The 27,188-nt window shown below is 45.1% G+C and overlaps 1 protein-coding gene and 1 pseudogene across 1 annotated transcript; both read left to right on the forward strand.

Annotated features, from left to right (window-relative positions):
• Positions 1 to 203: 203 nt before the first annotated feature.
• LOC125152601 (uncharacterized) lies at positions 204 to 7,568 on the forward strand (annotated as a pseudogene).
• A 4,587-nt stretch (positions 7,569 to 12,155) lies between these two features.
• LOC125152602 (vomeronasal type-1 receptor 4-like) lies at positions 12,156 to 21,409 on the forward strand. Its single transcript, XM_047834669.1, is given in 3 exon segments — positions 12,156 to 12,442; positions 20,837 to 21,135; positions 21,138 to 21,409. Coding segments are annotated over 3 exon segments (858 nt in total).
• The last annotated feature ends 5,779 nt before the right edge of the window (positions 21,410 to 27,188 follow it).

Consider the following 27,188-nt stretch of genomic DNA (forward strand, 5'->3'; position numbering starts at 1 on the left):
AAAAATTATTGAGCATACATTGGAGTGGGGTGCAAGGCTCAGAAGAAGATTGACCCACTACGAGGTTAAATGGTGGGTCACAACAAATAAATAATACAGACAGCGCTAGAAACGAGAAAAAGGAAATGAGAAAAAAGTGATGTTGGGGTGATCAGCCCCACCGAAAAAAAACAGAACCAGCAGGTGACCCAAGAATCGTCAAAATGAATATAAACCAGAAGAAGATACAAGATCCAGGTGGCAACTTTAGGAACATCTCCTCCAAGTACCAGCTAGGGGAAGTTAAGCTGCATCCAGCCTTCCTTTCTAGCAACAGATCTGGCCAGAAACAGAAACCAAAAAGGGGAATTGAGTGCAGTTCCTAACCTACCTGGAAAGCTGGGGGCGAGGAACGTCTCTCGGGAGCTCGCCTCTGGCAATTCCATCCAGATGTCGAAGAAACAAAATATCCGAGTTCCAAAAAAAGGAGATCTCGGTGGGACCTCCAAATGTTATAGGTCGCGATCACTTATGAACTCCAGACAGAAAAAACAGGATCAAAACAAGTTTATTACTGCCGGGCCAGACAGGGAAACACAACAGGTCCCGAACGTCTGGCCCCGAACAAGCTTTGGGGATGTCTTATAAAGGCTGTATTGACCAATCAGGTTGCGAAGGGTGGCAGTTGGAAATGGTAGGCACCAATTACACAATGTTGTAGGTTTTTAAAATATAAGGCGGGGCACCAATCACACAGTCCTGAAGAATCTTAAATATAACTTGTTGACTCTAGCCAGTTGAATGCTGAGTCATGTTGTTTACAATATTAGTCTTCTATCTAGTTCGAACAGGATGCAGTGCCTGAGAATGGGGAAGTTAGCCAAGCGGGTTTACAGAAGCTCAAACAAGCAGTTAAGAGGAAGTTCTATTTCTCAGTAACTTGGCAAATGTGGTTTTAAGCAGAACAATATCTCGGGAACAGAAACAGTACTTCTAGGAAAGCCCAAAAGAAACCCTGTTTCAGCATCTTATATTCTGGGATCCTTCTAAGCTTACATAGGTCATAGTTTACTCCCAGGCTACAGGAGGCTAGCTATGTTTGCCCTTTACACAACCAAGGCAGCAAACTCAAAGTGTGACATGTTTTTCATAAAATCCCTGTTTCAGGAAAATCATCAGGGTCCTTTACTAATTTCTGACAAGAGGCCACTGAAAACTATATGGATTTTATCAAGCGCCTCCAAAAGGCTATTCAAAGACAGCCTGATAATATGGAAGCAGCCAAAACAATACTTCTTTCCCTGGCTGTTGAAAATGTTAATGAGGATTGCAAAAGAGTTCTTAAGCATATCAAACCCAATGCAAATAACCCCAGAGCCACTATCAGTGAATATGTTAAGACCTGTCAAAACGTGGGAACAGAACCCCACAAAACAAAGCTACTTGCCTTGGCCTTTAAACAATCTGACCCAACCTGTTTTGGCTGTGGAAAAGCAGGACACTTAAAAAAGGATTGTCCCTTTACAAACACTCCCCCAAACTCCCACTTGCCAGGCTTGCCAGGATTGTACCTCGATGCAAGAAAGGGAATCATTGGGTAAATAACTGTAGGCGTAAATTTGATAAAGATGGCCATCCCCTCAGGTTGGGAAACTCCCAACTGGGTGCCCCCCTCCATATCCAGGACAACAAAGGGAGGGGACGGCTCCTTTCTGTCCACAAGGAAAGTCACCCTCCCCAACCCAAGGCCCAGACTACTCAAAATCCGTGGGATCCCTATGTGCCGCCACCCGCAGAAGCGCAAGGTTAGATTTAGAATCCCAGGAGATCATCACACTTAATCAGCTTGGACATGTATACCTCATTCGTTCTGGTATATTTGGCCCACTTCCCAAAGGCTATGTTGGTCTCCTTCTTGAAAGATCTAGCACAATCCAGACTCATTGACTCAATGGAATATTCAGCTAGTGCTAGATAGAGTAGTGCTAGACTAGGACTTCTAGTCCTTCCAGGGGTGATAGTGATTTCACAGGGGAAATTAAAATTATGGCACAGGCCTCTAAGTTAATAACCATCAACAAAGGACAGCAATTGGCTCAACTCCTTATCCTTCCTTATTGGGTCCCCAGAGCTGTGAACAAACCTAGAAAAGAGGGCAGGTTTGGGAGCACAAACTTGAAAGAGCAGACCTAGGCTGGCCGACTCCATTTTGTTCTGTGTCCTCCATCTTGAGTGACTATGTCCCCGACATGGCCCCCTTTTCCGGGAAAACCGCAGAAAGAAATTCCCTCTCACCTGCTAAAACCCCCTCCCCTTGAGTAACTTCCCGCTCACCCGTTCAAACTTCCTGTTCAAACCACACCCGGCAACCTGCACAACAAGACTCTGATCCTTCCCCAGCCAATTGGCTAAGACCATGACTATCACCCCACCAGCTGCCCCTGGACCCTTATAAAACCTTTGTGCTTTTGAAACTCGCTCTCTCTCTCTCTGGCATCTCACCGCTGCATCGGTGCAGGTAGAAGATTGAGCTCGAGCTAGCTCGAATAAAGTCACCTTGCTTTTGCATCGGACTTGGCTCCCTGGTGGTCTTTGGGGATCGCAAATTCTGGGCATAACATTTGGGGGCTCGTCCAGGATCCCCAAGACCCCCGAGGAACCCCCAACCCGGAGAGCCTGACTGGCCACGGTTAGTGTCTGTTCCCTGTCTCTTCTGTGTGAGCTCATTTCTGAAATTCTGGTAGTGCCTGGTGCAGTCTAAGTGGATGCACTGGAGGACCATGGGCCCGGAGTTTCCGAGATGTTCCGATCCTCCCTTCTGGAGGGACGTGGATTCCCCTCAAAGGTCTGAGACGAGGCGAGTCACTCCCACCGGTTGGCATGAGGCTGTCGTCTAGCTTTCAGTTTTGCTTCCATGGAGTGGGAAGACTGTTTCTAGGGGCCCTCTGTTTGTCTGTTTCTGTGTTTCTCTGTTTTGTTCTGTGGACTTACTGGACGGACGTTATGGGACAGACTCAGACTACTCCTCTAAGTATTATGATCGATCACTTGAAGGATGTCAAGGGAAGCGCTAACAACCTCAGTGTGGAAGTCCGAAAGGGTCGGTGGCAGGTTTTTTGTTCTAGCGAGTGGCCAGCTTTCAGTGTCGGATGGCCACCAGAGGGGACCTTCAACCTCTCTACCATCCACTGAGTCAGGGGTATCATCTCTCAGCCTAAGACAGGCCATCCTGATCAGCTTCCTTACATTATCACTTGGCAGGACCTTGTAGAAGACCCACCCTCTTGGCTTAAGCCCTTCCTAGCCCCACACCCTCCGGAGCCAAAACCCATTCTTGCTTTGCAGGGGACAGAGAAGAAGAAAAAGAAAAGTCTTACCCAGCCTTCAGCACCCCTCTACCCTGTCCTACAAGGGCGGGCTGAAGAAGAATTAATTTTTCCTCCCCCGTATAACCCCCCCCCCCAGGTATAACCCCCCCCAGGATGCCGGAAGAACACCATCCTCCCCCTCTGGGGGAGGCAGACGCTGTTCTGAGAGTGGGAGGTGGAAACGCTCCAGTGGGAAACCCACCCTTTACCAAAGGGCTCAGAGGGAGCAATCCGCCTCTGCCACCGACTCCACTGTTCTGCCCCTGCGAGCCACCAGACCCCCAGATGCGGAGGGGAATCAGCCCCATCACTATTGGCCTTTCGCCACTAGTGACCTCTACAATTGGAAAGCTCAGAATCCTAAGTTTTCTGAGGAACTGGCAGGGCTTATTGATTTATTACACTCTGTTCTTTTTACCCATCAGCCCACGTGGGACGATTGCCAGCAGCTTTGGCAGGTCCTGTTCATGACTGAGTAAAGAGAAAGAATCCTCAATGAGGCCTGAAAACTAGTTCCGGGCGCAGACGGTAATCCCACCACCAACCAGGCTCAGATAGATGCCTCCTTCCCCTTAACTCAGCCTAAGTGGGATTTCAACATGGCAGAAGGTAAGGAGAGGCTCGGGGTCTACCGCCAGACTCTAATGGGGGGTCTCCGAATGGCTGCTAGAAAGCCAACCAATTTGGGCAAGGTAGGAAATGTACAACAGGGAAAAGATGAATCTCCGGCTGCCTTTTTAGAAAGGATCATGGAGGCATTCCGTACCTATACCCCCATGGATCCAGAGGCTCCGGAAAGCAAGGCAGCTGTTATCATGGCCTTTGTAAACCAATCAACCATAGACATTAGAAAAAATTAGAGAAAAAAGACTAGGAGAAAAAACTCTGCAGGACTTACTAGTAGTAGCCGAAAAGGTATATAATAACCGGGAGCCTCCTGAGGATAAGCAGGCTCGCGCCATGGTGGCTGCCAGCAGTAAGCAGACTCGAGACCTGGCCAGAATACTACTAGCTACTACTGCTGACTCCCCCGAGGAATGAGACCGCCGTCTCCGGCAGCTGGCAGACGACGCAAGAAGAGGTAAAGGAACCACCAAGGGGGGGAAGCAGAGGCTGCAGAAAGATCAGTGTGCATACTGCAAGGAGATAGGGCATTCGGCCTGAGATTGTCTGAAAAAGACTGATGGGAAGGGAAGCAAGACTGATCGAGTAAAAGTCTTAGAGCTAGATGAACTGAGTGATTAGGGGAGTCGGGGTTCAGACCCTCTCCCTGAACCCAGGGTAACTCAAAGTGGAGGGGACCCCTGTTGACTTCCTTGTCGACACCGGAGCACAACATTCGGTCCTCTGCACCCCACAAGGAAAACTAGCCAGCAAGAAGTCCTGGATACAAGGGGCAACTGGTATGAGCCAGTATTCGTGGACTACCTGCAGAACGGTAGATTTGGGGACAGGTAGGGTATCCCACTCCTTTATTGTAATACCGGAATGCCCCTACCCGCTGTTAGGACAAGACTTACTGACCAAGATTGGAGCTCAGATAACTTTCAGACAAGGGGGCCTCAGGTCACTGATGGCAAGGGCCACCCCATCAGGTCCTGACCATGAAACTAGAGGATGAATACCGCCTCCACCAGGAGGCGCTCCCGAGAGAGGATAATATAGACAGTGGCTATAAGAATTCCCCTCAGTTTGGGCAGAGACAGGGGGCGTAGGACTAGTCGCTCACAGGACCCTGGTCCTGGTAGAGCTCAAACCAGGAGAAGGTCCGGTAAGGATCAAACAATACCCCATGTCTCAGGAGATCTGGAAGGGGATCCAGCCACACATCCAGAGACTACAAAGCCTAGGGGTACTAGTTCCTTGCCAGTCTGCTTGGAACACCCCCCTACTGCCAGTCAAAAAGCCTCACACAAATGACTATCAACCGGTACAAGATCTCTGGGAAGTAAAGAAGAGGGTCACGGACATAAACCCAACTGATCCCAACCCATATACTCTCTTGAGCTCCTTGGTGCCCTCCAGGGTCTGGTATACTGTGCTAGATTTAAAGGACGCCTTCTTCAGTCTGCCGCTGGCACCCTAAAGCCAACCCTTGTTCGCCTTCGAGTGGCATGATCCAGAGGAGGGCTACAGCGGGCAACTCACCTGGACACGGCTGCCTCAGGGGTTCAAAAATTCGCCCACCATCTTCTACAAGGCACTACACGAGGACCTGGGTGAGTACAGAAAGGAGCACCCTGGCCTCACCCTCCTACAGTACGTAGATGACATCCTGATTGCTGCCGACACAGCCAAGGACTGCGAGCGAGGGACCCAGGACCTGCTGGCTACACTGGGGGCCTTAGGGTACCGGGCATCCACGAAAAAGGCTCAGATATGCAGGGAGAGGGTAAGTTACCTGGGATACAGCCTGGAGGGCGGACAGCGGCGGTTATCAGATGCCAGAAAAGAAACCGTCCTGAAGATCCCTATTCCCACCTCCCAAAGGGAAGTAAGGGAATTCCTAGGATCGGCCGTCTACTGCCGCCTCTGGGTTCCGGGTTTTGCTGAGATCGCCAGACCCCTATATGAAGCTACCAAAGAGGGGAAAACATTTGAATGGACTGAAAAAGAAGAAATTGCCTTTAATCAGTTAAAAAAGGCCCTCCTAGGTGCCCCAGCCCTGGGCCTACCAGACATTATGAAGCCCTTCCACCTCTTTGTAGATGAACACAAGGGAATAGCAAAAGGGGTTCTAACTCAAGCCTTAGGCCCCTGGAACCGCCCGGTGGCTTACCTGTCCAAGAAGCTAGACCCAGTGGCTGCCGGCTGGCTGCCATGCGTAAGAATTATTGCGGCGACAGCACTCCTAGTCAAGGACACAAACTGACCCTAGGACAGGAGATCTGGATCACGACCCCACACGCCATTGAAGGGGTCCTGAAACAGCCTCCTGATAGATGGATGAGCAACACACCATTACAGAGCCTCCTACTCAACCCTCCACGGGTGCGGTTCCACCCTAGTGCAGCCCTCAATCCTGCAACCCTGCTGCCCGACCCTGACCTAGGTGCTCCACTACATGACTGCGGGAATCCTGGAACAAGTACATGGATTCCGGACGGACCTGACCGACCGGCCCCTCCCCGATGCCAAGGCTACTTGGTTCACTGATGGCAGCAGCTTCATGTGGGACGGACACAGGTATGCGGGTGCAGCGGTGGTCACCGAAAGACACCGTATGGGCGGAGGCTCTACCCTCCGGAACGCCAGCCCAGCGAGCAGAGCTCATCGCCCTCACCAAGGCGCTGAAGCTGGGAGCTGGAAAACGGCTTAACATCTACACAGCCATTATGCGTTTGCCACAGCTCATATTCATGGGGCAATTTAGCAGGAGAGGGGGTTAATGATGGCAGAAGGACAGACTATAAAAAATAAGCAGGAGATACTTGACCTGCTTATGGCCTTATGGCTTCCTGCCAAGCTGGCCATTATCCACTGCCAAGGGCACCAGAAAACTGATAACGTGGTAGCTAGAGGTAATCGAAAGGCTGACCAGGCACCCAAGGCAGTAGCCCTTACATCAGTTCCCACCATGACCATACAACTACCGGACCCGGGAGACCCAGTTTTACCAGACCAGCCCAAATACTCCCAGGAGGATTTACAGTGGATCAAGAAACTCCCCATGGCCCAGAAAATAAAGGGATGGTGGTATACACCTAACAAGAAGCTCGTGCTGCCAGACCGGCTCGGAGTCTCAGTATTAGAGCACATGCATCGGTCTACTCACATGGGGGCCAGAAAATTAAAAGACTTAATCCGACATGCCAGAATCAAGATTCACCAACAGGACACCAAAACAGAGCAAGTTGTATCTGCCTGCAAGACCTGCCAACTCACCAATGTGAGAGCCACATCAAATAAAAAAGGAACCAGGCTCAGAGGCACCAGACCGGGAGCCCAATGGGAAGTCGACTTCATTGAAGTCAAGCCAGGAAAGTATGGTTATAAATATCTTTTAGTATTTACAGACACCTTTTCTGGCTGGGTGGAGGCATACCCAACCAAGCATGAAACGTCTCAGATGGTGGCTAAGAAGCTACTAGAAGACATCTTACCCAGGTATGGTTTTCCTGCCATGATAGGATCAGACAATGGACCAGCTTTTATCTCGCAGGTAACACAGGCAGCAGCCAAGGCTATGGGGGCAAATTGGAAATTACATTGTGCTTATAGGCCCCAGAGCTCAGGACAGGTAGAAAGAATGAATACAACCCTAAAAGAGACCCTTACCAAATTAACCATGGAGACTGGTGGGGACTGGGTGACTCTCCTACTGTATGCCCTTTACCGGGTTAGGAACACTCCTTACACCCTGGGTTTTGCTCCCTATGAGATCATGTTTGGCAGGCCACCCCCTATTATTCCCAACCTTTGAGCTGAACTTCTTGCTGAGTTTAAAGATCAAGAACTTTTTCTTTCCTTGAGAGGGCTCCAGAAGGTGCACGAGGACATTTGGCCACACCTCTGTGCCATCTATGAGGCCGGCCCAACCCCGACACATCACCAGTACAGGCCGGGAGACTGGGTCTACGTCAAGAGGCACCGCCGAGAGACCCTCGAGCCTGCTGGAAGGGACCCTACAACGTGGCGCTGACAACCCCCACCACTCTCAAAGTAGACGGCAGTGTGACCGGGGTCCATCACACCCACATTCAGCCAGTAGACCCCTCCTCGATCTGGAAGGACTTCATCACACAATGGGCCATCAATCGGGACCAACACAACCCGCTCAAGCTACAGCGCATTCAACCCACCTGATATTGGTAACTCTGTTAACTCTGCTTGTCATTGCTCATGCTGCCAGGAGTCCCCACACCCCCCAAAACATTACCTAGCAGATCATAGACACCAGCTCAGAGACAATACTTAATCAGACATCCCAGACCCACCCTAGAGACACATGGTTCCCGGAATTACGAGTAGACTTAGAAAGCCTGTTTCCCCCTTATACAGACCACCCCAGGGTTGATACCACAGGGTTCAGGTGATAAGACTTTCACTTCTAGGTCTGTCCTGGTGGAAAAGACCGTGGGGACACTTGCGGGGATGCGGCAGACTACTTCTGTGCCTCTTGGTCATGTTTCACCACTGGACACATCTGGTGGACCCCACCACGCACCGGAGATCTCATCGTGGTAACGCGGCCTGGTGGCCCCCGACCACCATATGTCTTGGGCCATGGTAATCCTGTGTCAATATCTTTCACAGAACAAGGAAAAAAGGCAACAGGGAGGGAAGCTGGAAAAACCTGGGGGTCAGGCTTTATGACAAGGTCAGACTTGGGACTCGAGATAAAGGAATGTTATTTACCCTCCGAATGTAAGGAACCCCCCCTTGCCCAGCAGTCCCCCACAGGGGTAGGACCCAACCAAGTACTAGTTCCCCGACCTGCCCCCGCCGGGACGGCAACGCCCAGAAACACCCAGCCTCCGGCTATACGGCCCTCCACATCCCCTGTCCCTACCGGAGCGTCACCCACATCTTCTGCCCCGGGTCACAACTTACTCTCTGATACAGACCCCCTATGGAGCTCGGTTGTCAGAGCATACCAGGCACTAAACACTTCTAGGCCCAACCTGACCAAGTCCTGTTGGCTCTGTCTAGATGTGTGCCCCCCATATTACGAAGGTATTGCCATTAAAGGCAATTACACAACAGCCTCCAACTCTAAGTCCTGCAGATGGCAGCAGACTACTGCAAGACTAACTCTCCAGGCAATAACAGGACAGGGCACTTGCATAGGCCACGTGCCCCCCGGGCAGTCACATCTCTGTAGTGAAACCCTAACAGTCCCCAGGGAGACAGTGTATCTACTTCCCCCCAAAAATGCATGGTGGGCCTGTTCCAGAGGCCTCGCTCCCTGCGTCCACTCCCAAGTCCTTAACTCCTTGAAGGAAGTCTTCTGAATACTCGTGCAGTTGATCCTCAGGCTAGTGTACCATTTGGGGGGGAAAAATACTTAACAGGTTAGGCTCTACTAACCCCCGAAGTAAAAGAGAGCCTATTAGAACCCTAACTCTGGCTGCTCTCTTGGGACTGGGATTAGCGGGGGCAGGGACTGGAATATCCTCACTGGTCATCCAGGACAAAAACTCCAGAACCCTAAGGGCAGCCATTGACTTAGACATAGAAAGAATTGAGAAATCAATTTCTCATTTACAGGTATCCCTTAATTCCTTATCAGAAGTAGTACTCCAGGGGCGCCTGGGTGGCGCAGTTGGTTAAGCGTCCGACTTCAGCCAGGTCACGATCTCGTGGTCCGGCAGTTCGAGCCCCACGTCGGGCTCTGGGCTGATGGCTCAGAGCCTGGAGCCTGTTTCCGATTCTGTGTCTCCCTCTCTCTCTGCCCCTCCCCTGTTCATGCTCTGTCTCTCTCTGTCCCAAAAATAAATAAATAAACGTTGGAAAAAAAAAAAAAAAAGTAGTACTCCAAAACAGAAGGGGATTAGACTTATTATTCATGCAACAAGGAGGACTATGTGCAGCCCTAGGGGAAGAATGTTGCTTCTATGTTGATCACTCGGGGGTCGTAAAAGAATCTATGGCCCTCATAAGAGAAGGGCTGCAAAAACAAAAGTTAGAGAACAATCTCAGTCCTGGTACGAGTCTTTGTTCAACTGGTCTCCCTGGTTAACTCCCCTCATCTCGGCCCTTGCTGGACCCCTCGCCATCCTGCTCCTACTAGTAACCCTCCGACCCTGTATCATCAACAGGCTGGTCCAGTTTGTCAGGGACCTCGTGGGGGCCATCCAACTAATGGTCCTCCATGCTCAGTACAAGCCCCTAGTAACAGAAGAAAAAATAGAAATGCAGCCCGTCCCATGATTGGGTCCATAAGCTACATGACAAGGGGGGAATGAAAGAGCAGACTTAGGCCGGCAGACTCCATTTTGTTCTGTGTCCTCCATCTTGAGGGACTGTCCCCGACATGGCCCCCTTTTCCAGGAAAACCGCAGAAAGAAATTCCCTCTCACCTGCTAAAACCCCCTCCCCTTGAGTAACTTCCCGCTTACCCGTTCAAACTTCCCATTCAAACCACACCCGGCAACCTGCGCAACAGGACTCTGATCCTTCCTCAGCCAGTTGGCTAAGGCAAAGACCATCACCCCACCAACTGCCCCTAGACCCCTATAAAACCTTTGTGCTTTTGAAACTTGCTCTCTCTCTCTCTCTGGCATCTCACCGCTGCATCGGTGCAGGTAGGAGATTGAACTTGAGCTAGCTCGAATAAAGGCTCCTTGCTTTTGCATCGGACTTGGCTCCCTGGTGGTCTTTGGGGATCGTGAATTCTGGGCGTGAATTCTGGGCACGTGAGTTTGGGATCACAAATTCACCTTTAGAATAATACTGACTCGCCAACATTTCTCAAGACAAACCTCTCTTGCAAATAAAGGTCAGAGAGAAACTTCTCTTAGCGTTGATTGGTACAGGGGCTGATGTAACTGTTATGGACTTCTCACTGGGCTACTGCCCCTACAGCCACCCTAGTTGGAGTTGGAGGCACCCAGGCTTCCTGACAGTCTCACCTTATGCAAATGTTTAGGGCCTGATGATCAAATAGCCTACATACAGCCCTATGTGATGAATATCCCTATCAGTTTACGGGGAAGAGACTTGTTGAGTGAATGAAATATTCAGCTTAAAACAAGTTTTTTCCTAGCCACTGCTCAAATTTAGCCCCTTCCATTAAAATGGGAAACTAACCCGTATGGGTTGAGCAGTGGCCAATAAAAGGGGACCGATTGATTCATCTCCAACAATTAGTAGATGAACAGTTAAATAATGGGCATATAGAGCCTAGGAGTAGCCCTTGGAATACTCCTGTCTTTTGTGTTCCTAAAAAAAATGGCAAATGGTGACTTCTTCATGATCTCAGAGCTATTAATGTAGTAATTGAGCCTTTTGGCCCCTTGTAGCTAGGAACCCCCTCTCCCTCAACATTGTCTCAAAATTGGCCGATTCTTATTACTGATTTCAAACATTGCTTTTTCACAATTCCCTCAGCTAAACAAGATAGAAATTTGCCTTTATCATTCCTGTTCTTAATCACTGCAGGCCAACACCCTGTTACCATTGGAAAGTCCTTCCCCAAGGGATGCTTAATAGCCCAACTATGTGCCAGTTTTATGTCAATGAAGCATTAGAGCCGATTAGACGTGGTTTCCTTCTTTGATCATTTATCAGTATACGGAGGATATCCTTTTTTGTGCCCAGCATCAACAACCTTTAGATGAGCTCTTTGCCATTCTCCCCAACCTACTACACCAACAGGGTTTAAAAATAGCCCCTGAAAAATACAAAGGTCGGCTCCTTTTTCTTACTTGGGGCTGCAAATGTTTAATACCCAAATTCGTCCCCTCATTCAGACCATTCCTAATGATTCATACTCTTAATGATGTACAAAAATTTGGGGGCACCATTACCTGAGTTTGTCCTCCTGGGCATTACTAACGCCCATCTGAACAACCTCCTAACACTGCTTTCTGGTGATTCTAACTTAACATTACCACGCCAGCTCACCCCAGCAGCAAAGAAGGAGCTGGATGATATTCAGTCCATTCTCACCTCTCGTAGTTATGATAGGCAAGATCCCAACCTTCCTCTGCAGCTATATAGTCTTAATACGAAGGATTTTTCTACCACACTAATTGGGCAAGCCGCTATTAAAATTCTAAAAATAGAATGGCTCTTCACCCCCATTAGTCTTAGACATACTCTCACCCCCCTCATATTCAATATAGCACAATTAATCCAAAAGGGATGTCGGAGATTCTGGGAATTGTTAGGTCAGGACCCTGCAAACATCACTTGCCACCTCGCAGCACTTTCTTCGACAAGGCCATCTCTCATTTGCTAGAGCTGCACCTGGCTCTTGCCTACTATGTGGGCAATATATTTTATGGGCTCCCCTCTGACCCTTGTTTTAAGATTCACCAGGAGAACAACATTGTTCCTGAGGGAGTCGTGCTAAAACAACCTATTATGAATGCCCTCATGGTGTTACAGATGTCTCAGGGAAAACTCACAAGGCTTCTTGCCTTTGGAGAGTTGGGGAAAACTGGGAACATATTTCTTATACTGGACCCAGCTTTCCCCAGCATTTAGAATTACGAGCCATGTTATTAGCAATAGAAACTTTCCCCCAGCCTTTAAACATTGTTTCTGACTCTCAATATGCAGTGCATTTAATGGAAAATTTTCCTTTTCATATTCTTCACCTCCCCTCAGACCCTGCCTTTGCTATACTTCTCCAAAGTATTCAATTAGCCCTAATATCCCGCACCTCCCCGCTTTTTTTCCATTCACATTCATTCCCATATCTCTTCCTGAGCCCATTGTTGAAGGCAATGCCTTAGTTGACAACATTGTTTCTCAAGAATCTTATCCTCTTTATGAGAGCCTCCCATAAGCTTTACCATCAAAACTGGCTAGCTCTAAGCGAACAATTGAACCTTACTGTGAATGAGGCCAAACAAATCATTCGCTCCTGCTCAGACTGTCAATTCCTTCCCAGCAGGAACAAGCTGCAAGCCTAATGAGATTTGGCAGACTGATGTTACAGTTTACCCTGCATTTGGTAAACCTAAGTATATCCATGCACTTATAGATACTTACTTGGGTTTTATTTTTGTCTCAGCTCATACAAAAGAAAACACCAAAGCGGTATTCAGTATCAGCTTGCTATTGCAGCCTGGGGCTTCTGCCGCACAATTAAGACAGATAATGGCCCAGCCTACATCTCCTCCTGATTTCGTGACTTCTGTGCCTTATGGAATATCCAACATATTACGGGCATTCCTTCTAACCCACAAGACTAAGCTATTTACAGAACAAGCACATAGCACAATAAAAAAAAAAATGTTAAAAAAAAACACACAAAAAAGGGCAACATACCTGTGGCTGTCTACATTTCAATCTCAATTTCTTGACCACACTAGGATTACTCTTGATTTTTTATACAATTTTTTTAATGTTTATTTATTTTTGAGACAGAGAGAGACAGAGCATGAACGTGGGAATGTTAGAGAAAGGGAGACACAGAATCAGAAGCAGGCTCCAGGCTCTGAGCTGTGAGCACAGAGCCCAATGCGGGGCTTGAACTCAGACTGCGAGATCATGACACAAACCCAAGTCGGATGCTCAACCGACTGAGCCACCCAGGCGCCCCTACTCTTGATTTTTTAAATCTTGACCCTCAAGAACTTACTGCAGCTGAACAGCATTCGTCAAAACCAGATAAGCCCTTTCACCCTCTGGTGCTGTACAAAACCCCCAAAGGGGGGCCCATATGCTCCCAGCCCACTAAATTTCTCACCTGGGGTAGAGAATATGCTTGTGTTCTTTCAGATTCTGAACTTTTTCAAGATGGAAGAAGCCTCTTCATGGACTCCTCATCCAGAAGCCACTCTACAAATGCCAAGTCCTTGCCCCTGATATAACATGAGGAAGCCTTAAACGCCTGTCTAACCAGGCCGGCATCCTCTTACGACACAATGATATTGCATATACTTCTAATTCACAGCTGATGGCCATGATTTCTGTCATTAACCAAAATTCAATTTGTGTAACCCTGACTCTACTCCTTGCCCTCATTTGTTCAGGCCAAGCTCAATATTCATATTGGGCTCATCTCCTTAACCCACCTATATTTGATGGCTTAACCCTCCTAGACCGGGATATTTCTATTAGCAATAATGACACTGAGTTCATGGGAGGAGCAAATCTTAATCTGCCCTTCCAAACAAAACAAGGGCATTGGCTTTATATGCCAAGACCTCAGTGGTGGCTTACTTCAGCAACCTCCTATGTGGGTTACTAAACTTAGCAACTTATCTGTTTGTCTTAAAAAATCAACTGGCTTTTGCATGTACAGCCCAAACCCTCTACAAGGCCAGACAGTTTTACCTTTTTCTCAGCCACAAGTTCTGATATACCTCAAACAAAACAAAACAAAAACAAAAACAAACAAACAAAAAAACCCCAGCATCTCTCACACTCCTAATGTTATAGCTTGCTCTAGTCTCAAATATTCAAACCACCCCTGGAATAATATTCCTTGGACAACTTGTTATGGAGAGTCGGAGCATAATCTTTACTGGAAAAATTGGACTATTGACAGGGGTCCTAGAGGATATCTTGAAACAAAATAGACTAATGAGACCATATCTTAGCAGGGAGAATATTTTTTGAAAAGAAGGAATCTTGACTGGCCCTATAATTTCTGCACATAAAGTGAAATGAAAAGGACCTTAGCTTGTTAATCTTTGGAAGCTAGGTCTTCCCTTCTTCACTCGTACTATTAGCCATGGAAAAATTTATGTATATCAGCATACTAACATAACTTGGGCCTCCCTGCACAACGGTCAATTTGCATGGACCACTATTTGTGTCCCTACTCCCTACGTTCTCTTTGCTACCTCTACCTCCCAGATCCGACAACTAGGAAATAATAATGACAGCTCTACCTCCCAGGGCTGGATTGTATCCTGCATAAGAATGATAACATCACCCAATTAAATATCTCCTCCTTATTAGTACTTAGCATGTCTCAGCCTGGGTTCCTGTTAATAGCTCTGAGCCCTATATGCATCTGTCAGGACTAAGTGTGCTTTCCAGGTTCAACACTGGGACTCTACTGCAAGGCAAAAAAGATTTGTTGGCCTGTTAATCATGGGTATCCTAGCAGCAGTAGGCGTTATGCCTCTGCCACTGTAGCTGGAATCAGCCTGCATCACACTATCCAGACAGCCCATGTCCTTAATAAATTTACGGTCAATACTACCAAAGAATTTGTAAGCCAAACTTCTATTGACAGACAAGTTTTGGCCCGCCTCGAAACTCTTGGGGCTGCAGTGGAATTTATTGGAAAAAGACAGGAGGCCTTGTTCCTCCACTCTAAACTGCCCTGTGACCCTAACTACCAGCATATCTGCACGACTGCATTCCTTATAATCACTCCCAAGCTTGGGATGCTGTCCAGACGCACCTTCGCAGTGTCTTTTCTTCCTACCTCTCTGACACCAAAGAAAATTTAGATATGACATTGTGCCAACAGCTACAATATGCAGAAGATCAGCTTAAAAACGAATGGGCTGATTCCTGGGCAATGTGGCCTGATTTAAATCCTTTCTCACTTAAGGCTAGCACCCATCTCAAATTCTGGACAACTCTGGAAAGCGGAATGCTTTTACTATGCCTCTTTTTATGTCTTTGCAGAATCACTTTGCAGGCCATCCAAAAGCAAAAGAAGGACCAGGAGTTTGTCATGACGGTCCTCAAAAACAAAACTAGAAGAACCAAGAAAAACAAAAAAGGGGAAGCTGTGGGGAATAAGCTTAGCAGTTTCCTGGGCTTGTACCAAAGGGTTAACAAGGCAAAAAGAATTACAAAGCCATAGGATGCTCACACCCAAGTTTGGGTAAACAAGATTAGGCAAATAAGGATAGACTGGGGGTGGGGGTGGGGGCAAAGGCCCCCAATACAAAGGTATATGAGGTAAGCAAGATTAGGTATTCAGGGCAAAAGTGCCCCCCAATCTAGTACTATAGCAGAAAGCTGCTTTCACAGGAAGGAAGGACCAAATTAAGTAAACAGGTAAATAGGGCTGTAGACCAATGAGCAGGGGGTGAAGGTGCCCAGAGCAGAGCTGATTAACAAAAGAAAAGGTGCTTTGTTAACCTTGAGGTTACTTGCTCTGTCTTATCCCTTAGGCTAGCTGTGATAAACAGAGGTCCTGCCTCATGTTTGCTACAAACGCAACCAGGATTTTGTTTTGTATTAACCCAAACCCCTAGCCCCACATATCTTCAAGACCCCCTTTCCCTCAGGTCCATGAGTTAATGTTCATGTCTTTGCGCACATCCATTACCATGTGTGTAAGCCTTCTGATCCTAATAAAAACGGAGCAAGGACCCTTATTCCGGGCTCTTGTCTTTTCCAGGATGTTAGCCGCCTCTTGCTTTTAATCCTGCATCCGTTTTTTTAAATTTTTTTTTTTTTTACATTTATTATTTTGAGAGACAGAGCACTAGTCAGGGAGGGATAGAGAGAGAGGGAGACACAGAATCCAAAGCAGGCTCCAGGCTCTGAGCTGTCACCACAGAGCCCAGTGAGGGGATCGAACTCACAAACCATGAGATCATGACCTGAGCCAAAGTCAGACATTCAACTGAGCCACCCAGGCTCCCTTGCATCTGCTGTCTTGCTGGTCAAGAGAGAACTTTAGACTTAGAGTCTACAACACAATGTGACTGGCAACCTGACAAAATTTGTGTCATTCTCTTACAATATGTCTCTACACCCCTGGGATTTAGTTAAAAAAAAAAAGAAAGAAAGAAAACAAAAACACCTACAAGGAGCTTTTTCCACCAATTTACAATCTGACATTAATACTCTGTCTTCCCAGCTGCATCAACAACTGTTAGATATCCAAAAGGAAACAGAGATACAAGTTGAACACGAGTTACCTGACAATATGAAATGCTTGAATCCAACCAACTGGTTCCATGGCCTCAATTTACATATTTGGATTATTGGAGCTCTTTGCTGGTCAATCTTTTTTGCATTTCTTGTAGCCCTGTGCATGATCTGCACCATAGTGGCCTCAAGACATCATGAACGACGACTGACTGCCCTCCTCAACTCCCATGAACAAAAAGATTCTTCACACAAAAGAGGGGATATGTGGGAAATCAAATAGCTATGTCCTGGGTTAGGAGATTATAGGGAATGCACTGCACAGGAGAACACTGCTTTCTGGCCTTGCTGATAACAGCTGGTCAATATCCAGTTAATGCATATCTAGGGGTTGGGTCCTGCCTGTGCTTTTGAATTCCTTAGAGCATGTTAGCTATGGAATATCTTGTCTTGTTCTCCATCCTGCTTTCTGCATCTGCTCTTTTGTAGTTGTGGGAACACCTTGTTTTTCTGCATGCTTTATATATGTTCTTACAGCCCACCACCATACTGGGTGATGTTTCCCTATAATGTAAGAATATAATATATAATGCCTAATAAGTACAGGAGCTTGAGAGTAGCTATGGGAGACTTCCCTTAGCCTCCCTCTCGCCTCTTGACTTGCATGGAATCTTGAGTAACCCTTTCTGCCACCCTTGACTTTGCTGGACAAAGCCAAAAGCCAAACCTATAGCTCTTCTCTCTCTCTCTCTCTCTCTCTCTCTCTCTCTCTGCCTCAAAATAAATAAACTTTTAAAAAAGTGTTTCTTGATTTGTCTCTTTTTTGCCCCTTTGCTTGTTTGCTTTGTTTCTTAAACTCCACACAGGGTGAAATCATATGGTATTTGTCTTTCTCTGACAGACCTATTTCACTTAGCATTATACTCTCTAGCTCCATCCATGGGGTTGTAAATGGCAAGACTTTTTTTTATGGCTGAATAATATACCATTGTATGTGTGTGTGTATATATATATACACACACACACATGTACACACGCATACAGTATCTTCCTTATGCATTCATCTATCGATGGACACCTGGGCTGCTGCCATAATTTGGCTATTGTAAATAATGCTAAGAACATAGGGGTGCATGTATCCTTTTGAATTAGTATTTCTGTAATGTTTGGGTAAATACCGAGTAGTATGATTACAGGATTGTAGGGTAGCTCTATTTTTAACTTTCTGAGGAACTTTATACTCTTTTCCACGGTGGCTGTACCAGTTTGCATTCCCACCAACAGTGCAAGAGGGTTCCTTTTTTTCTGCATCCTTGCCCACCCTTGTTCTAAGATACAGTATTTTTCCACCATGACCCCAAAGCACATATCAGTTGGCAGTAGATACAGGTGTCATAGCCAATGAGAAAAAAATATTATACATAATTTTCTATGTACTTCTATATAAGTAAGTGCTGGAGGACAGATAATATATTACAATGGTAAGTAATCCAAAACAAACTTATCTGATGAATAATCTAAATAATGAGAGTCCAGAATTGCAAAACAAATATAGCATTGAGGAAATGAAGAATTTAATAAAACAAGGTTTACCAAATGAAATTTTATAAATATCTGTTATAATTTATATCCATGAATTATAGGTATTTTACAATATTAACAAGTGGCACATGTCAGTTATATTGCATAAAACATGATTAAAGACCATCATCTGTAAATCATAATAAAGCATTCTAGGGGTACCTGGATGGCTCAGTCAGTTAAGCATCCAACTTCAGCTCAGGTCATGATTTCATGGTTTGTCAGTTTGAGCCCCAGATGAGGCTCTCTGCTGTCAGCACAGAGCCCACTTCAGATCTCTGTCCCCCTCTCTCTCTGCCCCCACCACCCAGCTCACACAGCACACTCTCTCTCCAAAATAAACATTTAAAAAAATATTCTAGTAACCCTTGATAAAATCAGTAGTAAATAATAAGTAGCCATATTCTACAAAATTACACTCTGTGGAGTTCTAAACATTCCCCCTTAAAAATGAAAGATCTCTATTTTACAAAGACCACACAATATGAAAACTGGAAAATATATTGAGGTCACGGACTTCTGAAATAACAGGTCAGGAAAATACACTATAAGGGAACTGGAGAAAGAAGTCTGAAGTCACAATTGTTATTTAATGCCTGCATTTATATAATAACTAATGGATAGAGCAATTCCCTATCTATGCAGTGCCCTTTAGTTTTCCAGTTCATTAGCCCCAAGTATATTTAATTCAGATTTATGCTCTGAAAAGTTATTAACTAAGGTCACAGACAAAAGGTTGAAAATGAATTGCAAAATGAAAATATACAGATATAATGCAAAAGGATATCTCAGGATAAACATGAAAGTTGAAATCTCTTATTAAACAAAAGTAATTGTCAGTCTACTATAGAACATGCAAAATTCAGTGCATCAAACAGCACTAATTTGTTTTTGAAAAACTTGAGCTAGATTAGCAGCATTTTTCAAATAATGGCAGTAACTCACAAGGTTGATATGTACAAAGATGCCTGCTCTGTCTCTATAAAACCTAGTACTAGAAGTCCTAGCCATAACACATACCACACACACACACCCAAAAAGAAGAGAGATGAAAGGTACTCAAATAGAAAAAGGAGAAGCATAATTATCTCTGTCCACAACAAGCATGATCTTATATGTAGAAAATCCTGTAGATTACACACACACACACACACACACACACACACAACACACACACCACAAAACCAAAACTTAAAATTGCCAAGAACTGATGAATTAATACAGAAAAGTTGCGAGATATAAAACCAACATGCAAAAGTCAATTGTGTTGCTATACGTTATCCATGAGGAATCCAAAAGTCCATTGAGAAAACAATTTCATTTACAATAGCATCAAAAAGGATAAAATAAGTTTAATTTTAGCCTAGGAAGGGTATATTTGTATACTCTTAACTAAAAACACTGCAGAAAAAGTGAGAGAAGACACAAATAGATGCAAAGATACTCCAAGTTCATGCATTGGAAGACAATATTGTCAAGATGTCAATACTATCCAAAGCAATCAACAGATTCAGTGCAATCCCTAGTAAAATCTTTTCATGAAATACATAATCCCACCCTAAGATTCATAGGGCATCTCAAGGAACCCTGCATAGCAAAAGCAAACTTAAAAAGAACCACGTTGAAGGTCTCACACTTCCTCATTTCAAAATTAATTAAACCTAATCAAACCAGTGTGGTACTGGCATAAAGACACAGAGACAAGTGAAATAGGATACAGACATCAGAAATACATTTTTGTGTATATAGTAAATGATGTTACACAAGAGTATCAAGACCACTCAATGGAGGAAAGGCAGTCTGTTCAACAAAAGATGTTGAAGAAAACTGGATCCCCACGTGCAAAAGAAAAAAAATGTAGTCGGTCCGTTATTTTGTACCATATTCAAAAATTAGCTCAAAGTGGATCAGAGACCTAAACTATTCAGACATAAAACTAAAATTTCTAGAGGGACGGGTCTGGGATTTCCCTTGTCCCTCAAACACAGCTGTACTGAGGTCAGAACACTTAGCACACCCAGGAAATCGGTCTGCAGAGTGACAGAAAAATCTCCATAGGTGGGCAGAGACAGCTTGGCAGGGCAGAGGTGTGTGTTTTTGAATTGCGATAGATAAGTAGCGGACAGCATAGGCACAAGAGGGGAAGGGACTCCTTCTGTGGAAAGGCAAAAGGAAGAGAAAGAAATTCTGTGTAAGTGTGGCATTGTACTTGGATAAGAGAAAAACCTTTCTGGAACACAGACAGGAACAAAAAATACGGAGAGAGCCAGTTTCTACTTTGCAAACAGCCTTAGGAGATAAAGATCGGAGTTTCAGGGGTGCACGACTTTCTCCGGACCTGAGCAGTTGCTGTGTGCATGGGCCTAGTGGGGAGGGGAGCCAGCCCCAGGGAAGGGGTAGTGATCTCAGGCGCGCACTGGGAGACAACAGTCCCTTCCCTCCAGTACTGTAGGAAGACGGTTTATTGTCCCCTTGAATATAATGCGAAATATTGTTCCTTTTCATATTACTGACAAAAGGAATAACATAAACATCACAAAGAAAATACTTTGTGGATATCAGGATTACTGTTACACGGTATCTTGTGACAAAAATGCAGAGTCATTCTATGTGCCATTGCTATTATCCCATGATGGTTTCTGTTTGGGGCTCATGATTTGGGCCAGTGGCTCCATGGTTTTCATCCTGCACAGGCACGAACAGCGGGTCCAATACATTCATAGGAACAATCTCTCCCCTAGGTCCTCCCTGAGAGCAGAGCCACCCGAAGCATCCTTGTGCTGGCGTCCTTCTTCCTTTCTTTATGGATGCTGTCCTCTATCTTCCACATTTGTCAGTTTTTTTTTTTTTTTTGGTCCGTTTTTAACAACCCCAGTCTGTGGCTGAGGAACACTTCTACACTACTCACTATGTGTTTTCCTACTCTCAGCCCCTACATTTTCATGAGCTATGACCCCAGAGTGTCCACCCTCCACTTTGCCTGGATAAGGAAACAAAACCCCCTAAACTTACCATAAATATGTAAGTTATATGCCTATTCACAGTGGTTATTTATTAACTCCTTTCAATGTACAAGCACATTTATGAAATATTCACATTACGAGAGGGGGTAAACAAGACAAACTGAGCTTCTCCTAAATAAACAACATCCAGAGCAATTATAAACGAAATGTGGTATAGTTATCAACATACAGTAGCGCCTCCTTATCCAAAGTCTCACTCTGCAGTTTGAGTTCCATGTGGTCAACGGCAGCCCACGAGCAGTCAATCCTCCTTCTGATTTATGGTCAGAAGCCCCATAGCAGCCTAGCGCTAAATCACAAGCCTACCTCATTCCCCTCACTTCATCTCATCACGTAGACATTTTATTGTCTCACATCATCATAAGAAGTGTGAGGACAGCACAGTATTTTGAGAGAGGGGGAGAGAGAGGGAGAGGGAGAGACCATATTGACAGTATTATTACAGTATATTGTTATAATTTTTTATTACTTGTTGTGAATCTCTTACAATGCCTAACTCCTAAGTTAAACTATACCGTAGATATGTGTAGAAAAAACATCGTATGTATAGGGTTCAGTACAATCTGCAGTTTCAAGCATCCACTGGGTCTGGAACATGTCCCGAGTGGATAAGGGAAGACTGTGATATATTTCTTTGTATATATTGCCAGATAACTATTTTTTCCATCAAATAATATTGGATAATTGCACATTCAGGAACATGGAAATAATTCTTATTCCAAAAGCTGCAAACAGCCTTTTCTTTAAATTCTTAAAAAAAATTTTTTTTTAAACATTTATTCATTTTGGAGTGAGAGAGACAGAGTGTGAGCAGGGGAGGGGCAGAGAGGGAGACACAGAATCCAAAGTAGGCTCCATACTCCGAGCTGTCAGCACAGAGCCCGACAGGGGCTCGAACTCACAGACTGCGAGATCATGACCTGAGCTGAGCTGAAGTTGGACGCTCAACCGACTGAGCCACCCAGACACCCCTTTAAATTCTTTTTTATCTGATATTTATTTTACCATGCTGGTTGATTAATTGGTTAAAGTTGTATGCAATGTATTTTCTTTTTTCTGCTATAATCCTTATGTTTTAGCTCTATCTCTTAAAACATGTACAAATGTATATAGAACAACGTTTGATTTTTCCAAGAACAATTCACCTTTTTACATTTGATATAATGATGCATATTTTTAGGATTTGCCTTACATATATGTTGTGGGCTCCCAATGACATGTTTTACTTTCTTATTCTAGCTTTACTTTTCTTGTGTTTTTATTTTTTATTTTTTTAATATTTATGAGAGAGAGAGAGAGTTGGAGAGGGGCAGAGAGCGAGAGAGAGAGAGAGAGAGAGAGAGAGAGAGAGAGAGAGAATCCCAAACAGGTTCACTGCTGTCAGCACAGAACCCAGTGTGGGCTCAATTTCATGAACCATGAGATCCTGACCCAAGCCAAAATCGAATGCCAGACATTAACTGACTGAGCCACCCAGACACCCCTCTTGTGTTAATTTTTAAGTTATTGTACAATTTATCCTTTTTCTTTAGAGGTTATAATATTCCCTATCTCTTTGTCTTTAACCCAGACATTACAACAGGCTTTTAGGTTTATTTATTTGAAGTTTATTTATTTATTTTGAGAGATAGAGATAGGGGTGAGGCAGAAAGAGAGGGAAAAAGAGGGAATCCCAAGCAGGCTCTGCACCGTCAGCACAGAGTCCAACATGGGGCTCAAACCCATGAACCAGAAGATCATGACCTGAGCCAAAACAGAGTCAGACATTTAACCGACTGAGCCACCCAGGCGCCCCCACGGCATTCTTTTAAAAACTAACCACAGTGTAAAGTTATTTAATATCCTTAAACTCTACATGGAAAATATAAAGAAATTTCAAAACTAACATATTTGTATCTTCCCAGCTTTTGAACATTTCTTTGCAATGATAAGCCTTGTATCTCCCACCCAGAGATTCATGCCTTCTGCCAGCATCCATGAAACTGACAGGTAACTTATTGGTTTGCAAATAGGATAAAATGGAAAACTCTCCATGCTTCTTGAGAGTTTTGGTAAGGGGAATGATAGAGGAGGGAGAGAGATTTTCTGGAAGAGAAAATGACAAGGCCCTTCATGGGGCTGGTTAGGGGACGGGAGAAAGTCTCCTGAAACAGGCAGCAAGTGCTCTTCACCGACATGAGTAAAATTGCAGAAGAGCCTCCACATCCTCTATGGTGAGGAGGCTGGCGGGTGAGTGGCGGGACTGAATCAAGCAGCCTGTAGGAGCTTTGTTTATTTACCACCTGGCAGGAGGGAAGGCAAAGCCCCCGAACTTGAGGTAAAACTTGGAGTGAATCAAAATACAGTAAGAACTTGGTTTGCGAGCATAATTCGTTCTGGAAACATGCTTATAATCCAAAGCAGTCGGATATCAAAGTAAATTTCTCCATAAGAAACAATGGAAATATAGATGATTGGCTCCACAACCCCAAAATATTCATATAAAAATGAATACGGTCATAGAATACAAAATAATAAAGAAAATACAAAATATAAAGAAAAATAAACAAATTAACCTGCCTTACCTTTGAAAACCTTTGTGACTGGTACAAAGGAGACAAGAAAGAGAAGGGTTACTGCGTAGGATGATTTTCACTATCACTAATGGGATCAATGCTATCTATTGGCTCAATAGAATCTTTTTCTGCATGGGGGCCATTGTATACACTTGCACGGATGTTCACTTAGTATTAATAAACTCTTGTCATATGTGGGGAATACACTTAAGAATTCCCTGAGCTTGCACCAGTGGGTTAACAAGGCTTAGGGAAGAAAGCCGTATCCACAAGATCAAAGTGCCGGAGCACATGTAGAGGCGGACAGCCACCGCAGCAGGATGAAAACACCCAGGAGTAATCATTAAGTAAAACAAAGCATACAACAGAAAGCCACTACAGGGCGAAAACACCCAGAGCTAATTAGCAAGAAAAAAATGCCTTGTTAACCCTGAGGTAGCATGCTCTATTTGTCTCAGCCCCTAAAAAAGTTAAGAGAAACAGACATAGTGCCTGGTGTCTGCAGTAAAGGGCTGTCTGCTCAGCGCGGAGATTTTGATTTGTTTTGACCCTAACACCACATACCTTCAAAACCCCTTTTCTCTCACACACACAACTTAATGATCACTGTTTTATTGTCTCTTTCGGCACGTCCATCATGTATGTAAACCTTCTGATCCTAATAAATATGGAGCAAATACACTCAGGGATCCGGTCTCCTCCCAGACATTAGCCTCTCTCATATTCAATTCTGCACCTGCTTTCTGGCTGGACAAGAGGGGACTCCAGACTCAAAGCCTGCAACAGTCATAAGTCGACTGGACATTTGGCCTCTTTCCATAATTTGGCTATTATTGATAGAGCTGCTATAAACATTGGGTTGCACCTGCCCCTTAGAATCTGTAGTTTTAGATCCTTTGGATAAATACCTAGTAGTGCAATTTCTGGACTGATTTCTTTTATAACCCAGAACCTCTGGCAGAAGGAGGGTTCCTCCACCTGAGGGCCCCCCTCGGGGCTTTGACTTTATGGGCTCCCTCTCAATACGACTAGTTACACTGCCTTCGGAAGTCAATTATTATCTTGCTACTTAGCTTTTACCAAAACTGATGCTGAACTAGAGAGGCTTTTTGGCTCCCCAACCTGAAATTCCCACTTTAAAGTAGGTCAACTTGAACTACATCACTAACAAATTTGAAGGGTGCCCAAATCCTTGACAAATAGAAGCGTAATATTCAAGAACAAAACCAGACTAAAAAAAAAAAAAAAAAAAAAAAAAAAGAACAAAACCAGACTGCCCCAGGAATGTCTCAATAATATCGGAAACGACTGAGAGAGAGCTCTCTTTGGTGTAAATGATATGCCCCCTTCAGGCACAGGAAGGAGAGTCTTATGGAAACTTGCCATTACAACAACCTTCCCTCCTGAACACACAGTGACTTGCATTTCAGGGGTGAGGGGATCCATTCGTCTTGTTGCTGTTCAAGACAATTCTGGCATAAAAGCACCCTTTGCTTCTTAAAACTGCCACCTACCACCCTGGAGTGGTCTGCCCCTTTTTTCAACTCTCCCTGCCCTCAGTACAAGGGCTTGTTTCAGATTTCATCAGGGAAGATCCCGAGAAAGTTTCAAACTGAGAGCCGTTTACATCCAACCATCATATCTCAAAACAGAAACTCATGGATGGTTCTCCATGAAGCCCACCTGTCAGTTCCTCGAAAGAGCACTTTCTTGGCTGCCCTTTTGGAAGATGAGAAGTTAATGATGTGGGAAACAAAGGCAAATGAAAAGTTTCCTTACAACTTACAACCCGTGAACAAGTCCTTGAGACAGGCAGAGTAACCTTCTGCTGGGAACTCAACTCCTCCATGAGGACACTTTGCTAAGGGCAAAGGCAATCTTAGCCTGGCCCCCCAGGATCCCAGAGGTCTCCTTTAATGTATCAACATTCCTTTGGAAACTTCCCTTAGCTCTACCCCCGAAGATATAGGCTGGCAATCATACTCCAAGCTTATGGCCCTGTGTTACACATCTGAGGGGTCTCATGACTCAGGTTTTACTACACAGTAATAAACGACCTTTTCCTAACAGTAGCTAGCCCCTCAAGGTCCTGGAAACCTCGTTTCCAAAATTCCTTAGAGACTTACTCTATCCCCAACCCCCTCCCAACCCGAAGGCATATCTCCAGTCACTCTTCACAGCTCCAGTGCAGCAATTCCTGCTACAGGTCCTGCCCCTGTGCTTTAATAAAACCACCTTTTTGTACCAAAGACGTGTCAAGAATTCTTTCTGGGCTGGTGGCTCCAAACCCCAACAGTGACTTACAGGAAGCAGCACTTGGAGTCTCACTTTACTGGGGGAACAACACGCATTTATTCACCAGAGTGGTTCTTACTGAGCATCTCCTCTGGGCTCACACGTGTGTTAGTCAAGGGGCACTGTGACCAGGGCTCTGTGACTGGAATCCCACACGTGTGTGCAACACCCAGGACTCACTCACATAAATGACTGGATATTGGTGAATATAGATAAGGAGTCACCTTCCTGAGTGTGGACCATGGTGGGTAAACCTAATGGAAGAGAGGGGAGTAGGAAGGGGATGCAGACCAGCGGTTCTGAAGGATCTTTGATCATCTGTTCACTTGTGCTCCTGTAGTTGGGTGGTTTTTAGCTAATGAATGTGGAGCTCATAAAGGGCCTCCAGGAATGGACAACCAAATACTGAAAGGGATTCACGTACCACAGATTCTATCCTGAAAGACAGAATCCTTTCAGCAAATGTTAAGCCTTTTGCTTCACTTTTTCTGTGTCCAGGTATCAGGATCAGAGAATATTTTTGAAAACTCCCCCCACCCCCAGTTGTTAATTACTGAGAAACAATTACAAGTTTGTAGTTATTTCCAAAGACTGTTGCAGTGTTTAGGAAAAACTCGTCCTTTCTCCCTGGAGGCAGACAGGATGTCCCATGGAGGGAGCAGGAAATATCTGTGGGACTGGGAATGAAATTCTGCTATCTTATCCTATTTTCTGATCCCCCGAGAAATTTTTCTACCCCAGAAAGAAGGGTTCCCCATTTTCAGACACCTGGCCTGCAGCATCATTAAATTATGAGTAGAGATATTCAGCCAAAGTTCCTGGGAAGGATTTTCAAAGAGATACAAGTAAAAGGAAGAACACCATGACAATAATTTGCATTAGAAACCACCGGATGTTTTTCGTTTTTTTGGTTGTTGTTCACT

This window comes from Prionailurus viverrinus, chromosome E2 (genome assembly GCF_022837055.1).
Source record: "Prionailurus viverrinus isolate Anna chromosome E2, UM_Priviv_1.0, whole genome shotgun sequence".
In the NCBI taxonomy this organism is placed as follows: Eukaryota; Metazoa; Chordata; class Mammalia; order Carnivora; family Felidae; genus Prionailurus; species Prionailurus viverrinus.